Source organism: Lithobates pipiens, unplaced genomic scaffold, assembly GCF_037356315.1.
Source record: "Lithobates pipiens isolate NorthernLeopardFrog02 unplaced genomic scaffold, aLitPip1_a1.2 Scaffold_19, whole genome shotgun sequence".
NCBI lineage: Eukaryota > Metazoa > Chordata > Amphibia > Anura > Ranidae > Lithobates > Lithobates pipiens.
The window spans coordinates 569,885,130-569,907,421 of NW_027507764.1; the positions used below are offsets into that span (position 1 = coordinate 569,885,130).

Genomic DNA, 22,292 nt, shown 5'->3' on the forward strand with positions numbered 1-22,292 from the left:
TCCAGTGAAGACATTTTGGGGAGAAAGTCCTGAGGCTTACACCAAGATAAGAAATCATCACATGTCCAGCAATAGATTTAACATGAAGAAGTACACCTCCCTCCTTGGCATCAAGGGATTCCTAGACTCCATGATGCACGGTCTCAGATGTTGAGCTTCAATTATCAAGCTGTCAAAGGTAATGTCAGGACCTTGTCTCAGTAAAAAGGGTCGCTGGTTAAAATCCCAACCACGACACTACCTGCCTGGAGTTTGCATGTTCTTCCTGTGCCTGTGTGGGTTTCCTCTGGGTACTCCGGTTTCCTCTCACACTCCAAAAACATGCTGGTAGGTTAATTGGCTTCTGTCCAAAATTGGCCCTAGTATATGAATGGGAGTTGGGGACCTTGGATTATGAGCTCCTTGAGGGTAGGGACAGATGTGAGTGTGTGATGTATGTGTGGAGCACTGAGTAAATTGACGGCGATATACGGGTACCTTAAATGAATGATAATATAGTACATGAGCATCTTGATAAGACACAATGTGTGGGGATAGGGACAATTGTAGACACTCACTCAGGTTGAACTGGATAGATTGGTGTCTTTATTCAACCCTACTAACTATGTAAACCTGGGACCCCTTCTGTGTCCAGTGTTGACTCTTCCCACTGAACTATCTGGGATGTCGGACAGCTTCCTGCCTGATCTATTGGACAATCCTATCTGATCCATTGGACAACCCTGCCTTGTGTCTTGATTGCTGTTGAACCTTGAACTCCTTGCTCCTCACATGAACTTCATATATAAGCCTTGTCTCAGCACTTCCTCTTTGCCAGGTTATTGTGCCTTTTCAGCCAGTGCCTTGTTCTTGCCGTCCCTGCTGCCGTTCGTATTTTGTTACCACTCGTAATTGACCCTTGGCTTGTTCCTTGACTACTCTACTGCTTGATCTCAACCTGCAATTACTCATTACCGACCTTTTGGCTTGTTTACTGACCACGCTGCTGTTTGATCCCTATCTGCTCATCCGCTACTGGACCCCGGCTTGCTCACACCCTTGTGAGGTAAACCTAAGGACTGCGACCTGGTACTAGCATGCAGCTAGATCCCACTCCACCATCAGGAGCTCTGGTGAACACCAGTTAGTACTTAGACTCCGCACCTCAGGTGAGCCTGTGTCATCTGCCAGGGTGACTGCCTGTGTAATTATCATGCTGGTCGGTGGTAATCCTGTAACTGGTCTTCAAACTTGACACCTGATCATGACAGAATAAACTGGCCTAAAACATGGAGGCCACTATAGCAAATCCTGTGGCTCCTTTCAGGCAGCAAATTGTGGAGCTGCAGGAGCTTGGTGTCACCTACCAAGACAAATTTGCCCAATTGGAAAGTGTGGTGAAAGCACAACACAAAGAGATCTGTGCTCTTCCGCTATACACAAATGTATTTGTTACTTTATCCTTATGGCACCTAACACATTTTTTCATTTGTAAAAAGAAATATTGAAAATTTTGTGCAGCCTGCCATTTAACTGCTCTATTGTCACATCACAGCTCTTTGGTGCCCCTACCTCTAACTGAAGTTCTCTTTGAACAGATAGCAATGTATGCGATAGGCTCACTGGTGAAATCTGTCCAAGGTTACCAGTAGATGTTGATGATATTAGACTATGCCAAAAGGTGCCCTGAGACTATGCCTCTGTCGAATACCTCATCCAAAATAATTGCCAGGGAACTGCCTCTTGTGCTTACTAGAACTAGAGCCAGATAAATTCTTAGTAACCAGGGCATGCCATCCATGTCATCTTTTGTGAATGTTCATATTCTGACAAGTTTATGGGTTTATCATTTAGGAATTAATTATATTTTTATTCTGCACTAGTTTTGCCTGTTATATGTTTAGTTTATCTGTATTTAGAAGGGGGTCTACACATAGTTAAAAATAACATTTCCCTTTGGCCATGGTTTTATTGTTACAATATATGCCTTGTTTGGTATTTTAGCAGTGTGAAGATAGTTGTAAAGGTAAATAAAAACACAGAGGTGATTTTTGACAAATCCTTTATTTTTTAAAAAAGTCCAACTTCCACTGACAGAAAAACTTAGATGACCCCAACTTGACAAGATCACTTGCTAAGTGACAGCTCCCTGAACTGTAGTTGGCAATATAAGGGAAGAGGAAGGGATAGTGGTGACATTATGTCACCACCCTAACCCTGCTCCTTTGCTTACATGGCCTGGAATGCCCATGTAAGTGAAAGGGCTGGGTGTTATTGGTGGTTGGTAAGGACATGGCTGGTGCAAGCACCCCCTACTTCCTCACCATCCAAACACCCTAAATGCATTTGAGTATTTGGTCCTAACTTATTTTCAGATCAAACATTGCATTCATCCCTATATAGAACCCTACAAGCCAAGGAGCCATCTTACAATGAAAATAAAGGTCAGTGATAGGGGACCTGGTGAAATGAGATGACAATAATGCAGAATATTTGGAAAAAGCAGAACATAAATCCTGTCATTAGCACATAAAGAGAAACTTCACCTTGGTGAAAGATTCCTCCCACTGCTGAACTTCTTCTATGCTGCCATCGTCAAATATACCATGCATGTGCAGATGTGCCACAGTTCTCTGTCAGGAATTTGAGACCTGGCAGGGACCTGCAGCATGTCAACATATGTGTGGGGTATTTCTGTAACTGTTCACACAAGCTGTTGCTATATGAGACATTGTAGAGCCCTGCATCATGTGTGCTCATGCACAGTAAACAGGTTTCCCCCTACCGCTCCTTTTCCACACCTCCATCTTCAAATATGCTGTGCATACTCAGATGTGCCATGGGTCTCTCCCACTATTTGGGGCTTGGTAGAGATATACAACATATCTGCACGTGTTTGGGGTATTGGAAGAGTCCTGTGCCATGTGCCATACCTTGCACGTGCTCATACATGCTGTGAGTCCCCGCCAGTTATAAAACCTAGTGGAGAGCTGTACCATGTTTGTGTTTCTTGCAGCGCGCATGCTCTAATTTCATCTTACGGATTTGTGGTTGAGAAAGGAGCAGTAAAAATCATGGCTCAACTGCCTATTTTTAGAGGAAACCAGGAGAAACTAGGAAAGACACAACTCCTGTAAAGAGTAAAGGTCCACTTTACATTGGGTTGAATAGCACTTTGAGGGCATTAAAAAATAAGGTCTGAAGAAGCTTCCTAAATGTGTATGTGCATTTGGGGTAACAGCATCATTGAATGAGTGCAGCGAGGGACATAAATTCCCCCATGTACATGGCACAACAGCATCATTGGATGATTGCAGCCAGGGGCAGAATTTCCCCCATGTACACGGTGCAACAGCATCGTCAGATGAGTGCAGCGGGGGGCAGAATTTTCCACACAGTGCAATGGCATCATTGCATAAGTGCAGCATGGGGCAGCATTTCCCACATGTACATGGAGCAACAGTGTCATTGTATGAGTGCAATGAGGAGCAAAATTTACCCTATGTACATGGTGCAACAGTGTCTTTGGACAAATGCAGCAAGGGGAAGAATTTTCCCCAAGTACATGGATCAACAGCATGAATAGATGAGTGCAGAGAAGGGCAGAATATCCCCCATGTACATAGAGCAACAGCATCATTAGGGTGAGTGCAGCAAGGGGCAGAATTTATCCAATGTACATGGATCAACAACATCATTGGATGAGTGCAGCGAGGGGCAGCATTTCCCCCATGTACACAGAACATTGGGTGAGTGCAGTGAGGGGCAGAATTTCCCCAATGTACATGGAGCAAAAGCGAAATTGGATGAGTGCAGTGAGGGGCAGAACTTCCCCATGTACATGGAGCAACAGTGTCATTGGATGAGTGCAGAAAGGCGCAGAGTTTGTCTATATATAGGCGGTGCAAGTTGCAACAGTATAATTGGATGAGCACAGTGAGAGGCAGAATTTCTCCCATGTGCAGGTGCAACAGTATAATTAGATGAGTGCAGCAAGGGGCAGAATTTCTCCTATGTACATGGTGCAACAGCGTAATTAGATGAGTGCAGCGAGGTGCAGAATTTTCCCCATGTACACAGAGCAACGGTGTCATTGGTTGAGTACAGCGAGGGGCAGAATTTTCCCCATGTACATGGAGCAACAGCGACATTGGATGAGTGCAGCAAGAGGCAAAATTTCCCCCGTGTACATGGCTCAACAGCGCCATTGGATGGGTGCAGTGAGGCGCAGAATTTTCCTTATTTACACAGCGCAACAACATCATTGGATGAGTGCAGCGAGGAGCAGAATTTCCCCCATGTACACAGAACATTGGGTGAGTGCAGTGAGAGGCAGAATTTCTCCCATGTACATGGAGCAACAGCGAAATTGGATGAGTGAAGTGAGGGGCAGAACTTCCCCATGCACATGGAGCAACAGTGTCATTGGATGAGTGCAGAAATGCGCAGAGTTTCTCTATATATAGGCGGTGCAAGTTGCAACAGTATAATTGGATGAGCACAGTGAGAGGCAGAATTTCTCCCATGTGCAGGTGCAACAGTATAATTAGATGAGTGCAGCAAGGGGCAGAATTTCTCCTATGTACATGGTGCAACAGCGTAATTAGATGAGTGCAGCGAGGTGCAGAATTTTCCCCATGTACACAGAGCAACGGTGTCATTGGTTGAGTACAGCGAGGGGCAGAATTTTCCCCATGTACATGGAGCAACAGCGACATTGGATGAGTGCAGCAAGAGGCAAAATTTCTCCCACGTACATGGATCAATAGCGCCATTGGATGGGTGCAGTGAGGCGCAGAATTTTCCTTATTTACACAGCGCAACAGCATCATTGGATGAGTGCAGTAAACGGAACCATTTCTCCCATGTACACGGAGCAACAGTGTCATTGGATGAGCGCAGCGAGAGACAAAATGTCCCCCTTGCACATAGAACGACAATATCATTGGTTGAGTGCAGCAAGGGACAGAAGTTCCCTTATGTTCACATGGCTGGTGCAAAAGAGAAGCCCATCAGTAAGGTGTGTGCGCCTTGTTTGGTGCTTGTGCGCCAGCTCAGGCGTTTGCCAGGACTATGATCCCCGTCTGTCACCTAACTGTTCCAAGACATAGAGAGCTGCTGCTGCTGCTGCCTGGCAAGCACCCAATCATCGATTACATGCTTTAAACATTCAACACCTTCTGCTACACAATCTCTTTTTTTCAGCTCCTGCACACTACGCCCAGACTTAGAACGCTCTGATACAGCGACGCCAGGAGGGGGGCTCATTCACGTGTGAGAAAATAGTCCTCAGCTCAATGCCTTCCTAGCTAAAGAAAGCTATGCAAGCTTTTCCCCACCAGCTGCACATGTTAATGTTAGGAGAGCCCCAGGCAGCAATAACCGGTATTTCAGCACCAAGGACAGCAGCCGCCGGCGAATGAACTTCAGCACCATTGACAATGAACGGGGCGTCTGAGGTTTCAGCACCATGGTCAGCGACAGTCAATGTAAGTCTGAGTTCAGCACCATGGACAGCGACAGTCAATGGAAGTCTGAGTTCAGCACCATGGACAGCGACAGTCAATGTAAGGCTGAGTTCGGCACCATAGACAGCGACAGTCAATGGAAGTCTGAGTTCAGCACCATAGACAACGACAGTCAATGGAAGTCTGAGTTCGGCTCCATGGACAGCGACAGTCAATGTGAGGCTGGGTTCAGCACCATGGACAGCGACCTCAACATCGGCTCACCGCCTGCAGCACCATGGACAGCGGATGGCCCCTCCAGTCCCAGCAGCCGCTGGCGGATGGACACCTTCAGCACCAGGAACAGCAGCCGGCGGAGGGACACCGCCTATCCCCAGCAACACACATTTGATTGACATCTTGTTTTATCCAATGGATAGGGGCGTGTCTCAGCACGTTAGCTAGCCCCCTAGGAGGAGCCGGGTAGGCTGGTGCAGCGCCGTTTATAGAGAGCGGACAGTAGCGGCTCAGTTCAGTCTCCGGCAGGCGGAGGGAGAGGAGTGATCGGCGGCTGTGGATTGTTCTGTTTGTCTCCCCCCCTCCCCATCTGGCTCTGTCTATGAAGCTCCGTTCCCCGAGATCTACCAGGCTTCAGGATCTCTCTCGCTTGCTCTGCTGCTTCTGCTCCCCGGACTCTTCTTCTTCCTCTTCTACTCCTCCGTTTTGTGTGTTCTTCCCCGGCATGGAGAAGTATCTGCCCCAGCTGCTGGCGGAGAAGGACGCCCTGGACCCCTCCTTCACTCATGCGCTCAGGATGGTGACTGAAGGTGAGGGAGATACAACTTGTACCATCACCCTACTGGGGCCCCTAAGTCTTACTGAGTCCATGCACCATCATAGGGATCTCCCCTCCCACCCTCGGACAGGGTATAGTAGGTTACCCTTATTGCATCAGATATGGTGGCCCACCTGCAACCTTACAGACCCCATAGGGACCCAAGGAAAGGGGGTTAAGCCTGGGAGCACAGCATGGAGCAGTGCCTGCCTACCACATTGCAAGGATTAACTCTAAAGATTGTGAGTCTTAGGATCCTCATGGGGGTTTAGTGTTACAAAGAGGAGGGTCCTTGCAGAAACCTACACATTTTACAACTAGGGTCCCTAACATGCAAGGACTAGCAGCAAAAGTGAGATCGCTGGAAATGTCCACTGGGGGCCTATGAACAGGGTGCAGGGCAGGGGCACAGCAAATGCACTGCAGTGATTAACTCTATAACTCATGACAATTTAGGCTAAGTGTTACAAAGAGGAGGGTCCTTGCAGAAACCTACACATTTACACCTGGGGTCACTGACATTCAAAGCCTAGAAACATAGAGAAGATCACTGTAAATGAGCCAGGACTGGGGGCACAGTATGAAGCAGTGCCTGCCTACCACATTGCAAGGATTAACTCTAAAGATCATGAGTCTTAGGATCCTCATGGTAATTTAGTGTTTGCAGAAACCTTCACATTCACATCCGGGGTCCCTAACATGCAAAGCCTAGAAACAAAGGTAGGATGTCTCTTGGGAACTGGGGCACAGCACATGCACTGCAAGGTTTAACTTTATAACTCATATAACACAACATGCAAAGTCTAGAAGCAATGAGTAGATCATTTGAAATTAATACTGGGGACCTATGAACAAGGTGTAGGGCTGGGGGCACAGCATGGAGAAGATCCTCCCTGTCACATTGCAGGGAGGAACATTAGTAATTCTAAAGATCATGGGTCCTAGGTGCCTCATGAGAATTCAGTCTTACAAAGTCTTACAACGAGGAGGGTCCCTGCAGAAACCTAAACATTTACACCTGGGTCCCTGACATGTAAAGACCAGAAGCAAGCACCCCCTCCCCTCATCCCTGGACATGCTATAGTAGGCAACCCTTATTGCACGAGTCATGGCCCTCCATACAGGCAGTTAAGTCAGGGGATTAGCTCCTAGGGTCTCATAAGCCTTTTGAGGCCCTGTAAGTTTTACAAAGATGAGGGTCCCTGGAAAAATGTAAACTTTGTGAAAGTCCAGAAGCAGGGAGTAGATCGTAAAAAAATACTCCTGGGGACCTAGGAACAGGGTTTGTGGTGAGAGAACAGCATGGAACTGTGTCATTCTATCACATTTGCAAGAATTAACACATTGCACCTGTTACTTTTAAAGCTCATAGGTCCTAGCAGCCTCATGGGAATTTCACCTTGGGGCCCTAAGTCTAACAAAAATGAGGGTCCTTGCAGAAACATAAAAATATACTCTTGGGTCCCCTAAGTCTTACAAAGATGAACATCCATACAGAAACGTACAACTTTACTCATGGGGCCCCTACCACACAAAGTCTAGAAGTACTTGCAGGGAGTAGATCACTGGAAATGATTCCTGTGGACTTAAGAACAGGGTTTAGGTATGATGAGAGCACAGCATGGAACCATGGCTACCTACCACATCTCTAGGATCAAATCCTGGGGGCTGTAACTTTTTAAGAAATGATGGTTCCTAGAAGCCTTGTGGGAAATTCATGGCTGGAGTGCCTGTTGCTACAAAAACAAAGGTTCCTGTAGAACCATAGAAAGTTACATTTGGGGTCCCTAATGTGCAAGTACTTGCAGAGAGTAGATCACTGGAAATGATTCTGGGGGACCTAAGAATAGGGTTTTGGTATGAAAGCTAACCATGGAACAGTGGCTACCTACAACATTCCTAGGATCAACTTCTTGAGCCTCTACGAAACCCTAGAAGCCTTATAAGAATTTACTCTTGGAACACCTAACTGTTACAAAGACAAAGTTCCAGCAGAATCCTAGAAAGTTACTCTTGGGCCCCTAACATACAAGGTCCAAAAGAGAAAAGGGCCAGGTAGATAACTGGAGATTTTTCCTAGGTACCTAGGAGCAGGGTTGTAGGGCTATGAGTATAAAACAGTGGCTGCCTTGAGTTTGTAACCTTTAGCAAATTAAGGATCATGGCAGCCTGTTGTGGGTGTACTCTTTGAGCTCTTCCAAAAAAAAGGATCCTTAGAATTTTATTCTTGGGGCCCATAAAATACAAAGACATGAACAACTTGTAGGGAGAACACAAGGTGACCAATATGCATTAAAACTGCAACTAGCACCTAACTTTTGTGAACCCTTTCTATTGTTTTCAGTGGAAGAACATATACTCTGACTGCCTTGAGCATACTGGCTCTTGAATTCAGTTATAATGTGTCCACTACTGGTGTGCAAAGCAACAACTACCTTATGAACAATAAGACAGCTGCAGTCCTAGCAATTGACTAGAGGCCCCTTACAACCTTATAGAGGTTGACCAGTAGATCCCTTAATTGTTATAAAGGCCAGGTTTAATCTACAGTCACATGGTGCTTTACTTCTGAAACCCCTTAGGCTCCCAAAAAAACAAGGGGCCCTCTTTAGAGGTTTGATCATGGGGTTCCTAAATATTATTATGCCAATAGGCTGCTTGCAGCATCATAAAAGTTGCATTTTGGTGAACCTAGCTTTGGCAGTGTCAAGGGGTTCTTGCAAATTGGTAGAGTTTGGGTTTGAAGGTCTATAATACTTACAAATACTAAGTGCCCCTAGAGCTTAATGTGAATAGACTACAGAAGACTGAGAGAGTAGTAACAGTTGCATAGACTCTGGGTCATATGCAGCCTCATGGAGCCCCAAACTCATGATTTACAAAAACGGTTTTAAATAAATTGCCAGGACTGGAGACCATATCTAGCCTTAGTATTTTTTTTTTTCCTGGAGCCATAAGCACATTGTTTAGTGATCAGCAATTATTACAGGGTCTAAAAACAGTGTTTTGAGAGACAGCGTTGTTTTCCTGGGTTTACTTGCAGAGACTTTAAAGCACCTATTTTCAACCAGGGTTCAGTGGAACCCTAAAGTTCCTCCAGGGGTTGCTAGGGGTTCATTGAGCTTCGGCTGATTGAGCTCACATCTGATGGTGCCTGATAAGTTCAGGTTTCCTTTGGGGGCAAATAGGTTAAGAAAGGATGCTTTATAATGTAGAAATTTAATTTTTATTGCACATTTTATTACACATTTATTGCACATTTTATTTCAAGAGCCCCAAACCATATGCTCCCTGAATTATGCTTACTGTCTATCTTCTAGTACCCCTCCCATTGTTCTGGAAAAAAAAAAAATCCCTGAAGTGTCATCTTCCAATGGGCATATCCCTAAAGAATGTAACCTTCTCTGGCTCAGTGAGCTCCAGTTTTCGTTATACCCCCGTAGTCTATATTTATATACAATTAGCATGTTTTAAACATTCATATCCATGAGTTCCCTGAGGACATTATAATGTAATATCTCCTCCTGTAGTTATTCACTGTGGCCTGCACATTACTTATGTGGGTTGCACGTAACATTCTTTTGTTCTGGATATCCCCTCAATGAGTTTTTTTATGGCTATTGAAACTTTTTTTTTTATTGCATTAGTGAAGCATTGTGTTTACATAGTTGGAAAGGTAACATGGATGCAGATGAACCAACATGACAAACATATCATGTGTACATTGCTGTAATGATTTTATACGTTTTGTACATATTTATTACATGTATGCATGTTAAGTTGTGTAGGATGATTCAACTAGGTACGTTTTGTATTTATTTATATATTTATTAATTAATTCATGTTTTATTACTTAATGCTTCAGTTTCCTGGGGCGAACATAAAAACCTTTTAGCTGTCTTTTTCAGCATAGGCTGGCTACAACATTTATGTTAAGCTTTAATTTTGTTATTATTATTTTTATTTTATTTTATTTAATGAGGGCAGGTCATGTGTCCATTGTCTGTTTTTCAAAATCGCGAGCCGATAGAACCAGGGAGACTTTAAATGACATTACATCATGTTTTCCTGTGTCGTTTGCTGTCAGTAGAAGTCCTGTAGATGCCTGTAACTGATCTTACAGCCTTCAACACTGTCCTCCTTGCCGTACGGGGAGTATATAATTTCACATCTGTGTGTGTTTTGAGGTGGAAGGCTAATCATTAAAATCAGGTTTCCTCTCTGTTTGGTGGTTTTAATAGGCAGAGGGTGGGAGTTAGCGCCGATGAATTCCCCATATGTGTTTTGAGTGCTGTTTTAATGATTGGATTGCAATTAAGACCTCGTTGCTGTTTGCAGGCTGTAGCATTCCTATATGTTAATTGCCTGCGTGTATGTGCAGAATCCTTGTCTCACAGCAAATAATGCAGGTGTCTGGCGTATATGTGTGTGCGTGTTACATATTTCTGGACAATGCATTCTTATGAAATCCTTATTACGTGCTTTTCTGCAACTGGAATGACCTCTTGTGGACTGTTCGTTATTTCCTTCAAATCTAATATGACTGCATCTCTGTAGCTGCCTTCAATCCACGGAGTGCATCGTTGTTCACAAAGCCATCATTGCTTGTCTGCTCCCTTCTACGTTCCTCTGCCCATTACCAAACGCAATTAGAAAATCGCCAGCATTCAATATTTAAGTCTTATTTAGGCCTGTCTAGACTCCAAACTCTACGAACATGTGCAGTTTACACTTGTAAATATGGTGTTGAGCAGTTTTTTCGCACAGACATTATCACTCTGTCATTTTGCAAGCTCGGTCTTGTCACGATTACGTGGTTATGGAGATTCACACAAACTGGCAGATCTCCATAGTGGGCTCTAATGGCTTCCTAGGATCACGCACTTTGTAATTAGTTAAGCTACAATCTCATTTGTAATACGAATTGGAAATATATTCATAGTATTGGTTTTGATCTTGATCCTGAAGGTTGAAGGATATACCCACAATTTTTTTTTTCTTCAACCAATTAATGATCATGCTTTGGATGGTGGTAGGGGATGTCAGTAACCAGAACAAACAATGAGAAGATGTAGAGATGGTGTCTGCACAATGCTTTAATTGATCTGCGTGCTGCTTTGCATTCGATTACACTTGCAGCTGCATTTTTCTGCCTTATGGAAAGTCCTGTGTGAGGGGAATACTAGAGGAAGAGTGGAAGCATTACCATTATTAAATACTCATTTGTTTTGAACGGATATTCTAGAAAATAAAAAATAGATTAATATTCTAATGGAAAGCTTTTAGTATTGAACATTTTATGTAAGGTTTCCTCAAATGAAGGACCGCGTTGATTGTCATAAGGGCTTACTCCTGGGTGCCTTATAGAAATAGAAAGTATTTTCTATCACAACAACAAAGAGCTATTTTAGCGTAGATTTGTTGAGCTTCCCTTAGTATTTCGGTGCATTAGTGTGTGGTGGGACTCTAAAAACTGATATGCCTTTTATCTGAGACACCTTAAGTTTACGCTTTCCAAAAATAGGTTGTTAATAGTCTTGGGTAATAGTAATCAATAGAATTGAACTGTGTTGAAGTGTTGCTTAAGCAATGGGGCACCTTCATTGTCATAATGGTGTACTGTTGGGGCACTTGCAGCAATATTTAAAGCTGAGCTCTGAAGAAATGTTTAAAACCACCTTTGCAATGGGGCTCACCCCACAAAGCAAGACTTAAATGCCCTTTTTGTTTTTCCAGGGTAACATTAAAAAAATCAATTTTAATTACATTATCCCTCACCTTCTGGCACTCTTCTCTTAGTTCTGACACTCTGGGACATGGGGAGGCTCTCAGTGTACTCACTAAGGGTGCATATATGCTAGTGGTTCCTTCTTCATGGATCGTTCTTCAGAGGATCTTTGATAGGTGGTGAGGAGATGTTATGTTTATGTCTACTCAGTGCCTGTTTTAATCCTAATAACCTGCACTACTGTATTGCAACCACATGCATTGCTGGGCGGTTACGATATGGCCCTATTCAAGTGAATGGGTCCTGTTTGTCGGGTGGTACCTCCCTTTGAGTGCAACGGGGAGGATAATCTTTGCACCTGCAACCATGTGCATTGCACTCTGTTGGGGGAGGGGGTTACAGTGCAGCCACATTCAGGTGAATGGGTTGCATTTGACAGGGGTTGGTTGGGGAGCCCACCGTGCATGGCAGGGAGGATCATTTTTGCATGGTGACATCCCTGTCCCCTGACTTGAACCTTAATGAAGACTGCAGGACCATTCAAAATGTGTAGTGCACTCGCGCATGCACAATGGGTGGCCGATTGTGATGCCAAAAGCTGTTGGATGCTACAGTTAAGATGCTGGTGCAAGGGATCAAAAAACAGTGGAAAAATTGGCTCAAGTGAGCACAGTGCTGGATCCTGGGACAGGTGAGTGGCTGTTTATTAAAAGTCAGCAGCTACAGTTTTTGTAGCTGTTGATTTTTAATATTCAGAAATATGACTGGAGCTCATTTTAAAGTCCTTATAATTTGCTATTAGTCCTGCATTGTATGTGAAGATGTCACAATGCCTGCCACTGATGGAGCATCAATGAGAAGCAGCTTCAGGGAACCAGTAACACTAAGAGTGGAGTGTGGGATAAGGAAAGTAAAACTATAGTTAAAGGGGAGCTCCAGGCTCCTTCAGAAAAAAATAAAAGTTAGCAGCTACAAATACTGTAGCTGCTGGTTTTTAATATTAGGACACTTACCTGTCTACTAAACCAGCAATGCCTACACCCGAGCCGATTTTTCAATTGTCTCAGGTGCTGCCGCCACCAACTCAGCTAAGGGAAACCAGCAGTGAAGCTATGCCAAAATTCCAGCTGAGGGCTGAGTTTGCCACTGTGATCTCACTCGGAAGCGGGAGCAGGTACCTGTTAAAACCAGGTACCCCCTGAAAGGTGGCAGCATATGGTAGGAAGAGGCAAACAAGTGTAGCTTCCTCTTTTGGGTGGACCTCCACTATAATGGAACCCTAGATACAAATTAGCATTCAATCCTTGTAGTGCAGGAGTCTTTATCCCCCATGCAGTACTACGATCACCTTAAACAGGAACCAATTAACCTACCAGCATGTCTTTGGACTGTGGGAGACAATTGGTGTACCCGGAGGAAACCCACACAAACACAGGGAGAACATGAAAACTCCATGCAGATATCATCCTTACCAGGTTTTGTGGAACCACAACGCTGCAAGGCAGAATTGCTTGCCACTATGCCACTGTGCTTTCAGCTTTAATGAGCACTTACCATTACAAGGACAAGCAGCTGCTTTCAGCATAAAATTATTGAGCTTTGCTTAGCTTTTAAATACATTAGACCAACGGCAACAAGTACATTAGACCAATGACGATATGCCATTGGTCTGAGACACCTAAAGATGAAAGCTTTCCAAAAATACAATGTTATTATTCTGGGGTGATAGTAATTATTAGAATTATTAGAATGTCCATTACCTGCATCCAGTCTGGTTCTCAATGGGATTGACATCGTATTTGATCTTATTTGCCTATAAAACTTAACATTTCATTAAAAAACGAATTGTGTGAATGTTAGATTAGTGTAGTCACTTAGTAGCAGGAAATATACTCTTTGAAGTTGGTGCTCACCCTTGCTATGATTGTAGTTTAGCCCCCGAACAGTCTATGTAGCAGTTCAGCTTCCAAGCGGTCTATTTCCCTGGTGCCCATTCTGGAGCCTGGGCACCACATGTGGCCGTTTGGCACTTTCTGTTTGGACCACAATAAGCTTTGTTTCCCTATTGCCCTGTTATAGCAGTGATTTCTAGCAGTCTGATGTAATATGTCTCAAATCTGGAACGGTCTCCTGAAACATGCCGTCAGACCCCAACATCTTCTATAGCATGTTCATATTCTCAAAGTCTCCTGTAGCATGTCCGCAGTGTCTGACAATCTCTTGTATTATTATGTCCGCAGTCTCTGACCATGTCTTATATCATTTGTGCAGTCAATAAACCATCTCTTGTATCATATCCACAGTCTCTGACCATCTCTTGAATCATGTGTGCAGTATCTGACCATCTCTTGTATCATGTCCACAGTCTCTGACCATCTCTTGAATCATGTGTGCAGTATCTGACCATCTCTTGTATCATATCCACAGTCGCAGTCTCTGACCAGCTTTTGTATCATATCCACAGATTCTGACCACCTCTTGAATCATGTGTGCAGTATCTGACCATCTCTTGTATCATGTCCACAGTCTCTGACCACCTCTTGAATCATGTGTGCAGTATCTGACCATCTCTTGTATCATATCCACAGTCAAAGTCTCTGACCAGCTCTTGTATCATATCCACAGTCTCTGATCACCTCTTGAATCATGTGTGCAGTATCTGACCATCTCTTGTATCATATCCACAGTAACAGTCTCTGACCAGCTCTTGTATCATATCCACAGTCTCTGACCATTTCTTGTATTATGTCCACAGTCTCTGACCATCTCATGTATTCTGTTCAAAGTCTTTGACCATCTCTTGTATCACATCAATAGTCTCTGACCATCTCCTGTATCATGTCTGCAGTCTCTGACCATCTCCTGTATCATGTCTGCAGTCTCTGACCATCGCTTGTATTATGTCCACAGTCTCTGACCATCTCATGTATCATGTCCACAGTCTCTGACCATCAACCATATATTATGTCCACAGTCTCTGACCATCTCTTGTGTCCTATCCACAGTTACTGACCATCTCTTGTATCAGTTGTGCAGTCTCTGACCATCTCCTGTATTATGTCTGCAGTCTCTGACCATGTCTTACATCATATCCACAAATCCTGACCATCTCTTGTATCATGTCTACAGTTTCTGACCATCTCTTTTATCAAGTCCACAGTGTCTGACCATCTCTTGTATCATATTCAAAATCTCTGACCATCTTTTGTATTACGACTGCAGTCTTTGATCATCTCGTGTACCATGTCCATGGTCTTTGGCCATCTCTTATATTATATTCACAGTCTCTGACCATCTCCTGTATTATGTCTGCAGTCTTTGACCATCTCTTACATCATATCCACAAATCCTGACCATCTCTTGTATTATGTCTACAGTTTCTGACCATCTCTTTTATCAAGTCCACAGTGTCTGACCATCTCTTATATCATATTCAAAATCTCTGACCATCTTTTGTATTATGACTGCAGTCTTTGACCATCTCGTGTACCATGTCCACAGTCTTTGACCATCTCTTGTATTATATTCACAGTCGCTGACCCTCTCTTGTATTATGACTGCAGTCCCTGACCATCTCCTATATCATGGCCACAATCTCTGATCATGTTTTTTATTATGTAGATCAGTCTCTGACCACCTCTTGTGTCATGGCGAATAGTCATTATACCCTGTTGCGTGTGTATGCTGTCTCTGACACTGAATATTTACATGTGACCCTTTGGCGATGTCGGGGGCCGAACTTGAGCCCACCCATGAAGAAATTTGACCGCCACTACTCTATGTAACAGATATGGCTTTCACAGAATAAACAATGATAGTTGTAACGACAGAGCAAGCTTGGCATGCCTGATTCTATTCCATTACCATCGTTCCCCTCTATAGAATAATAATAGCACAGACAGATCCTTTAAAGGACGAGAAGCCTTCCCTCCCCGAGATATTCATTTTCCCATCTGCGATCATTTTTTAGGTTACATTTCAGCAGTGACCATCGACTGTGTGTCAGCACTTTGTATTGACAGACCCATTATTAATTCAGCATCGTATTGCTGTTTTCATCTCTCCGGTAGTGCCTTATGGATTCCATAATGGCACAGTCATTATTCCAAATAAATGTTTAAATCTGGCACCCCGGTCGGCTTGTAGAAGCTTTAAAGATATCACAGATGGAGCTGTTATAACTATGCAAATGGCTTGCTGTGTGCCATTCCAAAGGAGGGTTCCTGTATACTGTCGGCTTGGCCGCATCCTGAGCTGTTATCTTGGCAAGTCACAACCTCTATAAGTGATGCTTAGTTCCGGCTTCCAAATGTGCCATGTTGTATTTTTCTTTCTGTCTGCCCTGCGTCTCCCCTGACGTCCTCATCAAGACCAGTTTATCACAAGTTGGAAAGGCTAAATTGGAATTTGTTGCATAATTCACACAGCCCCGCTTGCTCCTTTGCATGGGGAATTGGAGGTTTGCAGGCTTCTGATAATATTCTATAACGCTGCCTGCTGTGCAAAACACATTAGAAGAGGAAAAAAAAACACAAAGATGCAAAGAGGAAGTGTTTTTTAGCGAGTCATTAGCTCGGAAAGATTTTTTTTTGTTTTTTGTGTGCAGATAATTGTTTTTTTTTTTTTTTTTTTTAAAGGAACCTACCGTCTTTTTATTTATTTTTTTACATTTATATTGTATATAATACATATGTAACAGTAAAGCTGAGCTCTAGACAGGCAGCTAAATAAACAGATTATGTGAATGCTATTTTAATTGGAAAATTATTTGTATTCTTGTCCATCTAGCCCTAAAATTGAAACATATATATGTGTGTGTGTGTGTGTGTGTGTGTGTGTGTGTGTGTGTGTGTGTGTATATATAGATATATAGATATATAGATATATAGATATATAGATAGATATATAGATAGATATAGATATATATATATATATATATTAGGCATGATGATTACACAAAACGCCCAAACATGATATATTTTCTGAAAGCAGACACCCTAGAGAATAAAATAGTGGACGTTCCAACTTGTTACAGAATAATAGCGCGGTGGTTTAAAAAAAAGTTTCAGAAAAAAAAATACACAAGAGTTTTTTTTTTTTTTTTTTTTTTTTTATGCTAGGTTCACACCTTAACATTTTTGTGGCCCGCCTGTGCACAGGCATGGCAGCCCATGAAGTTTTTGCATTGCAAAAAAGAAAAAGTGTATGCACCTTTGCGAAAATGCAGCCGCAGGGTACATAAATGCAATATATTACCCAATTTTTGGTAAGAATATAAATAAAAATATAAAAAAATAAATATAAATATAGAAAATCATTTTAGGCATGAATATTAATTAAACAAAACCCCCAAACATGATATATTTTCTGAAAGAAGACATCCTAGGGAAAAAAAAATTGTGGAAGTTCCAATCCAGGATAGTAGTGTGACGGTTTAGGAAACACAAAATTGCAGTACAAAATACACTAAGGTTAATTTTAAGATGCTCAAATGCAATATATTACCCAATTTAATGGTAAACAAAAAAAAAAAAATATATATATATATATATATATATATATATATATATATATTTTAGGCATGATTACACAAAACCCCCAAACATTATACATTTTCTGAAAGCAGACACCCTAGAACAGCCTTTTTCAACCTTTTTAACACAGAGGAACCCTTTAAATAGTTCTCCAGTCTCGAGGAACCCCTGCTAAAAATTATAAGTCTACAAATCATGATACATTAGTGTGATGGTCAGTGGGAAGAATGGTCCTTACACTTGTGGTCATTGGGAAGAATTACCTCCTTACAGAGAGATAAAAAGATCAATGGTGTCGGTGGGAACTTATCCAAGAGGCAGAAATGTCCCAACGCTGAAGGAACCCCTAGCAACCTCTGGAGGAACCCTAGTTGAGAATCACTGCCCTAGAGAATACAATTTTTGGTAAAAATGGAAAAAAAAGTCATTCTAGGCCTGAAGATTGCACAAAACCCCCAAACTTTACATATTTTCTGAAAGCAGAGACCGTAGAGACATTCCAATTTGTTACAGGATAGTAGCATGGCGGTTTGGGGAATGTAAAATTTCAGTAAAAAATACACTAACGTTAATTTTAGGGCACACAGCTTCAATATATTTCTCAATTTTTGTAAAATAAAAAAATAAAATAAAAAACATTTTAGGCTTGAAGATTACTTAAAACCCCCAAACATATATATAGATATATTTTCTGAAAGCAGACATCCTAGAGATTAGTGGAAGTTCCAGTTTGTCACAGTGTACCAGCGCAATGATTAACAAAAGGCAAAATTTCAGTACAAAATGCACTAATGTTAATTTTAGGGTACACAGGTGCAATATATTACCCAATTTTTGTACAATATAAAAAAACAAAAAAAAAAAACATTTTGGACCTGAAGATTACACAAAACCCACAAACATATATTTTCTAAAAGCAGACACCCTAGAGAATAAAATAATGGTCGTTTTAAATTTGTCACAGGATATTAGCATGATGGCTTAGGAAACACACAATTTCAGTAACAATTACACTGGAGATAATTTTAGGGTACACAAATGCAATGTATTACCCACATTTTTAGTTAAGTATAAAAAAATTATTTTAGGCCTGAAGATTACACAAAACCCCAGATTCCAGAACATACTGCATATTTTCTGAAAGCAGACACCCTAGAACAGGGATATGCAATTAGCGGACCTCCAGCTGTTGCAAAACTACAAGTCCCATCATACCTCTGCATCTGGGTGTCATGCTTGTGGCTGTCGGAGTCTTGCTATGCCTCATGGGACTTCTGCAACAGCTGGAGGTCCGCTAATTGCATATCCCTGCAATCAAAGTAAAAAAGTGGTAGTTCCAATTTGTCACAGAGTAATAGTGCAAGTGTTTAGGAAATGCAACATTTCAAAATTGTTTAAATTTAGGGTGCACGAATGCAATCATATTACTTCATTTTTGGTAAAATAGAAGAGCTGAGGTTGTGCTAAGTAAATAGATAATCAGGATGTCAAGGCTTAAAACTGTGAGTAAAATTGTAATAAACTTTGGTACCCTGTATCTTCCATGTCGTACCGTCCTGACAGTGGGGGGTGGGTTTCACAAACAATCTGGGGGCTGCAGCCACTGGATTCTGTGTGAAATTGACTGATAGACTCCTGCCTGTCAGGTGAAAGCAGTACCCACACCCTAGGTATTGGCCATGCTTTTCAGGCTCCGCTTGCCCATCTGTGGGACCAGGAGCAAGATGGAGGGAAAGGAGAAGAGCAGACACACGTCCGCTCTCCTATCCTTCTTGCTGTGACCCAGAAAGTGACGTCTCTGACGCCACTTCCGAGTCTAGCCCTCGGTGTCCCAGGCTAGCTTAGCCAGGAAAGGATGTTTGGCAATGTGATCTGCATTGCCAAACATTCAGTGGAGCCCAAAGGAGACATTTGGGGTCTTTTTAAAGAGAACCTGTCACCTAAAAAAAATCACGTAGCGGATTTTTGTCCCCTATGTAATGACATTTTTTTTTTTCTTCTGCCCTCCAGTAAAGCTACTGGAGTGCAGATCATGCTCCATTAGCTTCTTAACCTGCCATATTGGCTGTGACACCAGGAACCGAAAATGGCATGTTGCTTCTGGATCATTAACGGGAAAGGGAGAAGAGAGAAAGCACATTCACTGATCTCCCTCCTCTCTACCTGGTGGCATGTGCCATGCTGGTCCTGGGTCCACCAGTGGGTGCACAGAGCCTGGACAATGTATGGAAACGATCAGGTGGCTTCACAGCTGCCAGATCAATGTCGGCTTGTCAGATTTAAACACACCAGCACCAACGTAAGGCATATGGTGGTGTCAGTAAAAGGGGGAAAGTGACACTAAACAATATCCTTATTCTCCAAAAATAATTCAAGCACATCCGCAACGTAATGGCTCTGTGATCTATTTTTCATAGAATTGTTTCTTATTGCATTTTTCTGCCTCCTTGTAACATCATCAGTGTGTTCCCCAACCTCTTCTTCTTTTCCCCCTCACTTTCCTTTGTTTGGAACAAGCAATTCATATTAGTTCTGGTCATGTATACTGTTCTATGCACACTCCATATCCCATAGTCCATATTCAAAAAACTTGCAGGTGAGCAGGAGAGGGTCACTATGTCCCTACATACAGGGGGACCATGGAGAATGAACATAGCTACCCTCTAACAAGAAGTCAGATCACAGCAGGAGGAGGAGGTGGAGGAGGGTGAGAGCAAAAGAAGGGAGTATTATGAGTTCAATTGGTTGTGAAGGCACAAGGTTTTTTTATCTACATACATTCTATGCATGAAGCTAAAAACCATCTGTGTGCAGCAGCCCCCCCCCCCCCAATACTTACCTGAGCCCTGTCTCAATCCAGCGATGTTCACAAGAGCCTTGCCTCTGCAGGGACTCGCACTCCTGATTGGCTTTTGGCAGCAGGGGGAGCCATTCACGCCCGCTTCTGTCAATCACAGCCAGTGAGCCAATCAAGAGATGGAGGGGGTGGGGCCGAGCCGCAGCTCTGTGTGTGAATGGCAAGCTGGAGGGGGGGGAACCCAGCAGGAGGGAGGAGCCAGGAGCGCGGGCATAGGACCTGAGAAGAGGAGGATCGGGGCTGCTCTGTGCAAAACCATTACACAGACCAGGTAAGTATAATATGAAATATCAAAGTTAAATTTAGTAAAACATCTAAACTAAGATCGATGGTAGACTGCTTGGGTTATCAAATCCTACATGTACTATGACTGTTTACCTCCCTAGACCACCTCCCAAGCTGTGCACCGCTTCTGGGTATTGAGACAGATTACCTGCTAGAGATTACAGCTATTAAGTACACCTTTATAAGTCAACGCTTACACATTTTATGCTCCCAACTTCCCATTCGAATAATTAAATTTGAGCTTTCTCTCATCAAGATTGATAATAAAAAAAATCTGAGAAAAAAAAAACATAAAAAGAGAAAGTGGATGGATATGCAGTGAAAAGAAAAAAATGTGAAAGAATTCAAGCAAACGATTTAATACTTAAAGCCATTCTAAAGAACTTTTATCTGTCATTGGTTTGAGTTAACACCATCACAGAGGCCTGAGGGCTGCGCAGTAAGTGCCAAAGTGCATGTGGCCCCTAGGCCACTGGTTGGGCATCTGGGCTTTATGAAGTTGAAGGGCCAGCACCTGCCTTTGGCTATACTGTGCCCTGCATTCTCAACCCGGGTTTCTTGGAACCTTAGGGATGCCCCAGAGGTTGTTGGAGGTTCCTTGAGCTGCAGCTCATTTGATGATGCTTGAATAGTTTCAGGGCAAACATTGTTTGCTTTAGCTATCCGCGTGACATCAATGAATTGTCTGACCACTACTGTAAGGGTGCATTCTTCACACTGGCTTTCAATATAAGGGACAATTTTCCCACTGACCACCAAAGCAATGAGCATTCTTCCCATTGGTCACCGATGTAAGTAGTAATTGTCCCACTGACCACCAATGTAAGGGGCATTCTTCCCACTGACTTTCAATGTAAAGGACATTCTTTCCACTGACTATGAAAGTAGGGAACTGTCTTCCCACTGAGCACCAATATGAGAGGAATGTCTCCTAATGACTGCCACTGATATAAGCAACATTCTTCCCACTGCTCATCAATGTGAGGAGTAGTCTTCTCAATGGCCACCAGTGCAAGAGACATTTTTCTCAATGGCCACCATTGTAAGAGGCATTCTTCTCACTGGTCACCAGTGTAAGGGACTTTCTTCCCACTAGTCAGCAGTTTAAGGGGCATTCTTCCTACTGGTCACTAGTGTAAGAGGCATTCTTCCCACTGTTCAGCAGTTTAAGGGGCATTCTTCTTACTGGTCACAGTGTAAGGGGCATTCTTCCCACTGGCAACAAATGTAAGGGAAATGCTCCTCACTTACTGCTAATGTAAGAAATATTCTTCCCACTGGCCACCAATGTAAGAGGAACTCTTCCCATTGACTGTTAATGTCAGAAATAATCTTCCCACAGGCCACCAATGTAAGAGGCATTCTTATCACAGATCGCCAATGTAAGGGCCATTCTTTCCACTGGCAAACAAATATTAGGAGCATTCTCCCCCCTGGCCACCAATGTAAGGGGAATTCTCCCCACTGGACACCAATACAAGTGTCATTTTTTCCAACGGCCACCAATAAATAGTTTTTCTCAATTGGTTCTTTTAAGACCTGAAAAATATTTCAAGGTTACCTCTGGGGTAAAACATTTTAGAAAGGCTGACTTAAAAGACGATTTTAACATTTCTAACGCTGCAGT

General features: G+C 42.8%; 1 protein-coding gene across 5 annotated transcripts in view; it reads left to right on the forward strand.

Moving 5' to 3' along the window:
• The first annotated feature begins 5,930 nt into the window (after positions 1-5,930).
• KHDRBS3 (KH RNA binding domain containing, signal transduction associated 3) overlaps positions 5,931-22,292 on the forward strand; it is a 238,863-nt gene continuing 222,501 nt past the window's right edge. For 2 of the 5 annotated variants that reach the window (XM_077493374.1, XM_077493376.1), the window contains exon 1: positions 5,940-6,253. In XM_077493374.1, the coding sequence (XP_077349500.1) occupies positions 6,046-6,253 (208 nt within the window). In that variant the 5' untranslated portion in view covers positions 5,940-6,045. Of the gene's footprint in view, positions 6,254-22,292 lie in introns of all 5 variants that reach the window. The other 3 variants (XM_077493375.1, XR_013277716.1, XM_077493373.1) reach the window with 3 other exon arrangements.